This window comes from Podarcis muralis, chromosome 5, assembly GCF_964188315.1.
Source record: "Podarcis muralis chromosome 5, rPodMur119.hap1.1, whole genome shotgun sequence".
Lineage (NCBI taxonomy): Eukaryota > Metazoa > Chordata > Lepidosauria > Squamata > Lacertidae > Podarcis > Podarcis muralis.
In genome coordinates this window covers 69,518,588-69,527,548 of record NC_135659.1, presented here as the reverse complement: position 1 = coordinate 69,527,548, position 8,961 = coordinate 69,518,588, and the positions used below count along the sequence as shown (strand labels likewise).

Genomic DNA, 8,961 nt, shown 5'->3' with positions numbered 1-8,961 from the left:
TAGTTTGGTCTGTTTATTGTTTACTATTCAGGATACATGACTGTTGATATCAGATGTGGTCACTAATCTAGTTTCTTCTCCTCATTCCTGTTACACTTCTTTGGAGAATGCTCTCCTTCCCACCCCACCCTCTGGCCTTGCATCCAAAATGTCATCAGGAAGAGGGACTTCATTAATTGCGAAACAATAATTTTCTCCCCACTCATTCTACCGACGTTCTCCAGCCTCTTGAAACTCAGTTTGATATTTGTATTTCTCCGGCCAACAGCTGCAGCCTCCATGTGGTTTTAGACATGTTTATTTCCTCTCTGCATTTCCTCCTTGGAATCTAGAAATCATTTCCTTTGAACTGCTTTTATTATGCTGATCATGCATAAAGAAGCAAATGTTTCAATACTGGAACTCATCAGAGAAATCCATTACCTATATACAAGTCACACATTTATATGGGCACGCATGGATGCTGTGTTAAATCACTCAGTGGGATTGCATGAGCAGTTCAGGACTTAAATGGAAATAAGCACTCTGTAGATTTGGTAAATATATAAGCGCTGGGGTCAAATGTGCCCCCACAGTCCATCCACAAAAGGCCAAAAGTTCCTCCTTAAGAACAAATACCTGCCACAGTGATTAATTCAGTTTATTTATGTGCACATGTGCAAAGACTGAGCATGTGTGCTTGAACTGAAACAAACCATGGCTTACCTTCAGGGAGCACAGCTGCAGGACAATGGGGAGCAGTGCTGTGGCCATGATATTCGGAACCCATATATTTTCTTGTTCGTGGTAAACCATGGTTTGGCTATGTGTAATGTGTGAATTGAGTCAATGCAAGGCTAGCTGGAGGAGCACAGAGCTCTGAAAACGAAGGCGAGGTCAGGAGTTAGCAATTTAAAATGAGGTTCTCATCCTGAGCCTGCAAGTTGGTTGGTCATTGGGATCAGTAGCATGAAACCTGCCTAACCTCTCCAGGTGAGAAAAGGTTGAAAGAATAAGGGCAGGGGCCTTGAAACCCTGTCAGAGACTTCTGCGTGACTCTGCATGGAATCCGGAAACTTCCTTGAGCCTTACACTCAAGCTATTGGAAGGGGCTGGAGCCACACACTAGAATCTTAATCACGGCAACTGTGTCCCTCCCCTGAACCCCTGCCCTCAAAAAACACTTTGCAGTTTTTTTCTGGGGTTCAGTTCATTTCAATCTTATTTTACCACTTTTATGAAGCAAAGTCAGTGGAGCTGCAGGGACACCTCGGAGAGCACTGGAAAAGTAAAAATAGCCAGTACTACAGAAATTATTATGTATCACTGAACCCTGTCATTTTGTATTAGCTGTTCTCAAATGTGTTCGCCAAAGCTTCTCCTGGTGTAGTGGCTGCAAGGAAGACTAGAACATTGTCTCTAGTTTTCCACTCCTTTTTCTTCTGCCAGGAACTAACATAATTAAGAAGGTTGATAATTTCCACCTATTTGAATCTGAAGGAGGAGCATCATCCAAAAAAGGCGGCAACCACCTGCACAGAGAATGTGTAACGCAAGTGTACACCTCAAATCTCTGGTGCCCTGCCCAGGAAAAACGGTGCCATAGGGACAAGGTACTATTGGAATATTTCCTTCCAGCCAGCAGACCAGCTGCATATTGCAGGTGGGACTTGTGTGCACACAGAATTTTGCAGATAACCCAGGAGAAACACCCACAGCCCAGAGATGAAGTGTTACAGGGGCGTTTAGCATGAATTCATACATACATTGTGATGTCATTTCATTGCAGGATCCCATTCTGCCGGAGCTATCTGACATCCATAATGATTTTACCTTATTTCACTGGGTTTCCAGGAACAAAAGTGAATTATTTCCATACCAAACTCCTTGCACTGTATTGAGAAGCCAGAGCTCAGTGGTCCATTCGGGGTATGACTCAGCTGAATACAACCCAATGTGAAGCAGGTCTCTAGGTTCATCTACATTCACTGCTGCAGTCCTACACCACTGGTATCTAGAAGGGATTCTCACCTTCTACCATTAAGCTCCCACACTATGCATTTAATATCACAGCCATATTATTTGTGAACTTGAAACTAAATTAAAAATAAACAGTAAAGCAGAAGTAGTAAGATCTGATTCACACTTTACGTGAAAGACAAATTTATCGCTTGTTCTGTGTGTGTTTCAAATACTAAACATATTTTAAGGGGAAACCTCTATATACAAGGACATGTGCCAGGTACCTTTTTTGGGATTTAGCTTCCAAGTGTATGTCCACTGCAGGTTTACAGACATAGTTCACCCTTTAAAACATTCTGGGTCCTTGTCTGAAGATGAGATGGATGAGCAGCAAATTATTGTGTTATGGGAGGTATGATCTGGCTCTCAGCTGATGTGCACATTGACTAGATAGTACCTGCTTGAATCAATAAATTTCATCTTTACAGTTAACGGGATCCTCCTCCTCTTACAGTCTTTAGCTGGAAGGAGAAAAATCATTCACATCAAATGCATGTTTTAACGTAAAAAGGAAAAGAGAAGGTAAATTGTGTTGTTTTGTCCCAGTAAATATAACTAGCATTGTTGCTGCAGGGAAATTTGCAGAGATACTGCAATCATTTCTATTGCTTTTCATGGGCTATTGATCTGAAAGGGCATTCAGGAGAATTTGCACTCATGGCTATGTGGATAGTGTCATTAAATATTTTAAATCACTAGGTGGCACTGAACTCAGTTGTATCTGAGTGGAACCAGGAGGTTCCTGTTGCTGTTCTAAGTTTGTTATTTAGTTTCCTGACTAGTGTGTTCTTGAAACCTTCCAAGATGGTAGCCAAGAAGGTCAGTTAAATTACACTGTATAGGCTTTCTTCCATGCTTTAGAATCCAGCTGAAGTGTCTCTTTTCTATAGATAGCAAAGGAAGAAGAAAATAAAGGGGCATTTTTTAAAAGCTTTATATTCAGGGCTCAATACCCTGTGGCTCTGACATCCCCACCCACCACACAGATCTGGGCCTGTGGTTGAGACTCTTGGTGAAAAGAGGGTACTATTCCGTGAGGCGCTGCTGCTCTCCTCAGCTTTAGCTTTGGGCTGCATCGGAAGCTGCGTTGGAAGCCACCATTGCCAAGGCCAGATCGGGATCAACCACCCCTTGTCAAGCATGCCACCTGAGGAAGGTCACCTGATTGGTGTGCCAGCCATGCTAGGGCAGCAAGATAGTTTTGGGGCTGTAGGGGAAGCCACATGGCACGCCTTTCTAGCCACTTTCCTCCCCTCAGAATTTGCCTCCTGAGGCAGTTGCCTCACTCTGCCACATGGTAGGGCAGAGTTTAGATCAGAGCAAAAGTTAAAGCTATGGTTTTTTGTTTTGTTTTTTTAAAGAAATAGTGCTGTAAGGAAGGGGTGCAATTCCACCTCAGGGCTAGAGGTTATAACAGGATTAAAGCACAGTCTTTCTGATACCAAACCAACCACATAATTTAAACTGATTGATTCCACTTCATTTGGCAGCATCTGCTATCTGTCTTCCTTCTTTCCCATTTCCTCTCCTAGCAGGCTGCAGTGGTTGAACAAGCAAACTGCCACCAAGAGAGCTCCAACAGCAACAGCCTCTCTCCTCTTTGGTTCTGGTGGGCTGAGTCCACACAAAGGGCAAAAACAAGGGGATGGGAAAGACACTGTATTCTCAGAAAAACACTTAAATTAGGTGTCACTGGCAACAGCAACTTCCACTCCCGTTATCCATGCCTTATGCTTTAAGTCACAGGAAAGGGCTCTTCAGTTCCTCAAAGTAGAACCTGAATGAAAGGAGGGGCAAAGCTAATCTTAGGTGCTACCAATCCTGTCCACTCCCTCTTTCTTTTTCAATGGGTGCAGGAGAACATCCCAATGGATAGTTCTCATGTGTCTAATTGTGAGAAGATTTAGACTACAAATATTCCACTGCTTTGCAAAATAAAATCCAACAAAATTCACAATGCCAACTTCAAAGGAAGATTGGGATGTTAAAAAAAATAAATTAGTAGCAGAATGGGTTTTGTATTTGGTGCTGGACTAGGCATGTTTCCAGTGGGCAGATATGAGGATGGAGTGGGTTATTGAGGAGAAGAAAGGAGTGCATATCTCTGAGCAGGAGAGATAGCAGCTTGCTTTGCACATCAGAGTAAGCCATGACAGTATGAATGTGCTGGCTCCCAGAGAGCATCCTGCATCCACTTGGCTGGTCTCTGAGGGTTTTAAGTCAATGCAGGACACCAACTAAGTCAAAGTTTTGCTTAGTGTTTTGTCTGAACCCAGGATTGGGTGAGAATAGTAGTTTCTCTTCCCTGCCTAGCCTCCTTGGACTCACAGTGCACAGCATCACTCAAAACATCATGTTCATGCTGTTGTCTACAAGTGTAGATTTGTGGTCAGTGGAAGGAAGATGAGTTATATCAGCTTGAGTCCCAAATGAGTCAAGTGGCAGCAGGGGATGGTGGAGGAGAGGAGATAAACACCCAATCTAGTCCCTTCTCCTAATTAAGAACATCAGAACACCCTGCTTGACTAGACCAAGGGTTCATCTAGTCAAGCATTATGTTAGTAACAGTAGCCAGCCAGTTGCTTCTCCAAGCTTGAAAGCAGAGCAGGAAGGCAACTGCCTTCTCCTGTCCCCAGCTCTTTATATTCAGATATTCTGCCTCTGAATTTGGAGGTTCCATTTAGCTATAATGTCTAATAGCTGTTGACAGATGTATCCTGCATAAATCCCTTAAAGCCATCTAAACTTCAGAGGCTTTCTGGAGAAAAGACCATAATTAGGCTCTCCCAGTCCTGCCTTCATTATTCCTCCCCAAAGGCGATCTGCCCTCTAAGAATGCCTCCACTTCAAAATTTGACTCTGAAGCCTTGATCTCACAGTACTTGTCATCTCTTGGTGGCGAGGAAACTGGAAAAATTGGGTTGTAGTAGTGGCTGTACTCTGAGTTTGCCTTCTGGAAAAAAAATAGAAAGAGGGGGGAAATGCATGACAGGCACACAACTGAAAATTCGTGTGGAAACAGCAGGAGGAAGCTACTGTTTGAAAAATGTGGAAGTAACCCTTTACCAAAGTAACTCTTTGTGGGGTTGTAAAGTGTGTGTCATTGCTGGCTAGTAACTGCAATACAGAGTTCTGAGTATTCTCCATATCTGGACAATTGTCTTCATTATATTGTAGGTAAAGCAAAGCTTCAGTGCAACGTAAAATTAACCTGTATGACTTCTATGTACATTAGATACCAGTTACTCAATGCGGCTTTGTAGCAAATATATGTATTCATATATTTGAATACGTATATTTGAAAATATACAAAGCACTGCACAAAATTTTGTAACATGGCATCTGTTTATTTTCTATTTAAAATAAACAGTGTTATTGTTTAGTCGTGTCCGACTCTTCGTGACCCCATGGACCAGAGCACGCCAGGCACTCCTGTCTTCCACTGCCTCCCGCAGTTTGGTCAAACTCATGCTGGTAGCTTCGAGAACACTGTCCAACCATCTCATCCTCTGTCATCCCCTTCTCCTTGTGCCCTCCATCTTTCCCAACATCAGGGTCTTTTCCAGGGAGTCTTCTCTTCTCATGAGGTGGCCAAAGTATTGGAGCCTCAGCTTCACGATCTGTCCTTCCAGTGAGCACTCAGGGCTGATTTCCTTCAGAATGGATAGGTTTGATCTTCTTGCAGTCCATGGGACTCTTGAGAGCTCAGCACCATAATTCAAAAGCATCAATTCTTCGGCGATCAGCCTTCTTTATGGTCCAGCTCTCACTTCCATACATCACTACTGGGAAAACCATAGCTTTAACTATACGGACCTTTGTTGGCAAGGTGATGTCTCTGCTTTTTAAGATGCTTTCTAGGTTTGTCACTGCTTTTCTCCCAAGAAGCAGGCGTCTTTTAATTTTGTGGCTGCTGTCACCATCTGCAGTGATCATGGAACCCAAGAAAGTAAAATCTCTCACTGCCTCCATTTCTTCCCCTTCTGTTTGCCAGGAGGTGATGGGCCCAGTGAATATAAAAAATGGAAAGGCACCACCTGCATTTTCCACCTTCCCACATAAGAGTGGGAAGGCGGGGCACAGAGTCTATGCATAATGGATGGGAAATTAGGAACTATTAGAGGAATACAAAAAATAAAAATAAAAAGGATTTCTAGTTCAGGAAATTCCCACCTCCAGTTTGCTACTGATCCGTAAATTTGACCTAATTGTACTCAGTAAGATGGAAGGCATTTCTTTGCTTCTATTGTCCGCTCTTCCTTCCCCTGACCTGCTTTCCCCAGACACCTCAGCCCAGCTCCATCTACAAGTATAAGATCTGGATCATGCCAACTGATGCCGGTTTTTTTCCAAGGCACATGTCAAAACAACAACTGGAGCCAAAGCTGCCATCCCTCTTTAGACTTCTTATAGATTGGATCCAAACTTAAGTCACACTTGGGAGCAAACCCACTGAAACCCCTCCAATTGCATCCCACCTGTCCAATCCTGGCCTCATCCCTGCCTCCAAAGGACTCAGAAAGGATTCTGGGAAAGATTCTGACGGAGTGTCTGTTGCCCCTTGAAGCAAGCTCACAAGGAGCGATGGCGAGGTCGGGGTGCGCGTTACGAGGGAAGGCCTGCAGGCCTTGACAGCACCTTATCTTTCCGGGAACAAAAAGAAGACTGAGCAGGTGGCAGCGAGCTTGTCTTTCAGAAAACCTGTTCTGCATTTCTGACTTTTTATCCGGTAGGGGCCTCGGGGTCCCCCCCCCCCCGGGCAGCCGGGAAGCCCCGCTTTAATGGAAACCTGGGAACCCCGCCTCAGGAGGAGAGAACACCACGAAGTCCACCCCGCTGCGTTCAGTGGGGCTGACTCGCGGGAAACGGAGTGAATAGGATCGCAGCCTCAAGCGTCCCCTGCTAGGCCTCGCCTGCACCGAGTCCTCCCAGCCTGCAGAGGCCGCTGCCGGGTCCCGCGGCGGAGGCCGTCGAGAGCCGCCTCTCCGCCCGGCTCAGTCGCTGCGTGACCCCACCCAGGAGCAGCTGAGCGGCCGGAGCCGAGCGTGTGCGCGTCTGCGAGCCGAGCGGAGCCCCGAGGCAGAGCGCGGCGGCGGCGACGGCAGCGGCGGCGGCAAGGCCGGCTCGTTCCGGGGGACAATAAAGAGGCGCCGGGCCTGGTCGGGGAGAGCAGAGGCAGGAGAAAGGAGCAGGATGCTGGCGCTCTTCACCAAGCTGCTGGACTGGTTCCGGGCGCTCTTCTGGAAGGAGGAGATGGAGCTCACCTTGGTGGGGCTGCAGTACTCGGGCAAGACCACCTTCGTCAACGTGATCGCGGTAAGGGGGCCAGGCAGGGCAGGGGCGCTCCCGGCAAGGGCCTCTCCCCGTCGCCGCTTCCTAGTAGGGCCGCCCGGGCAGGATGGAGGCCTCCCTTCCCGAGGCAGGAGGACGCCCCTCCCCAGATCATGTGCATTGAGAAGGGTGGCCTGTCTCCACCCCACCCCTCTCCGGGCGGGGTGCGGGGGGGGGGGACATTAATAGCAGCCTTCGTTTCTCAGCTACCCTTTGCGGCGCAGAAAGGGCTTTTCCTCCTGTCCTCCTTTTCTCCCCCGTTTAAATGGGGCGGGGAGAGGGAGCCACGGTGTATGCAATGCGGGCAATGCCTCTCAGATTACACCCCCCCCCCGCGCCCCTCTCGCCGTTCGCAGTGCGTGTCCTCTTAGCTCCGTTACTTGCTGCTGGCGATGAGGAGGAAGAGGCAGGTCGTCTTGGATCCAATAATAATAATAATAATCGATCCGGATTTATGCACCCGTGTGCATTCGAATTGGAGCGTCTGTCTCGTGCGGCTTTTGAATCCCTTTCGGGGCGGTGGTGGGAGCCTGGCGGGGGGGTTTTTTGAGCGGAGAATCTACGCTCGAGAAGGCTATGAACAAGGCTGGGTCCCTGGTGAGACGAAGGGACGCCGTTCCATCTCCTGTGATGGATGGTAATTTCATCTCCATCTTTCCTGATCAATATGGCAATTAGCAGGGTTTCTCTGCGTGGTTTTTTTGTTTTGTTTTGTTTAATTTAGAAAGGAAATTTAAAATTGCGATAGGGTTTTTTGTTAGAGCGTCTCATTGCACAGTCTTAAGAAACCATCTTAGGAAAGCAGCAAGATTTCAGTTTGTGGAGAATTTCCCAAATGGAAAGCCACGACTTTCTCTCCCCCTCCCACATGCATTCTGCAGTAATGGCTTCAAAGTGTGCATTTAATGAAAGGGGGGGGGGAGGTAGAGGAAAGACATTAGATAGCACATGGAACGGGGAGTATTAGCTGTGGGGAATATTGATAAGCTATCTTGAGCCTTCTGTCCCAGGGCCTTGAATGGAATTGGCAGAACTGTGAGGTCTGTGCTGTTGGATTTAGTGAGGGGCATTGTTCTAGGTGAGTTTGCGGAACTGGAGTTCTTCCATCTTTTGCTCTTCCTGGAAAGAGGATTGCACCATGGTTCTGCTCAGAATCACGAGACACCGTCTCTGAATACTAAGCATTTTTGCCTGTACAAGGAAGTGGATGGCAGTGATGAAGGTTACCATAGCCTACTGCCTCTCCCTTCTTTCCATCAGTCTGTCACAAATCCTGGAATCCTTTTGTCATGTTTGAGTCTCTGTTCCACTTCATTCCAGCTTTATAAGACAGTAATGGGGGGACATGTTTGAGTTTATTGCCTGCTAGCTTTCATTTCTCAGAAGAAATTCCAAATGTTTCACCATTCTCCCCCACTCCATATGTGCTCTTAAAAAGAATGTGTTTGCCTTACTGTAGGTGATTTCTTGTAGGTAATTCTGGAACCCAGGCACATCAAGAGACATTTGGCTTCAGTGCATCTAAATTAAACTTTGTGGTTCAGTATGAATTTGAATATAATATGCACTTTTTAATATGTCTGTCTCTTGCATTCATAATCTTTTGTAACCCTTGTGGAGGGTCTGCAG

General features: G+C 46.4%; 1 protein-coding gene across 1 annotated transcript in view; it reads left to right on the top strand.

Annotated features, from left to right (window-relative positions):
* The first annotated feature begins 6,597 nt into the window (after positions 1 to 6,597).
* Positions 6,598 to 8,961, top strand: part of ARL8A (ARF like GTPase 8A) — a 37,420-nt gene continuing 35,056 nt past the window's right edge. The window contains exon 1 of the mRNA XM_028735770.2: positions 6,598 to 7,317. Within this exon, the coding sequence (XP_028591603.2) occupies positions 7,195 to 7,317 (123 nt within the window). The 5' untranslated portion in view covers positions 6,598 to 7,194. The remainder of the gene's footprint in view (positions 7,318 to 8,961) is intronic.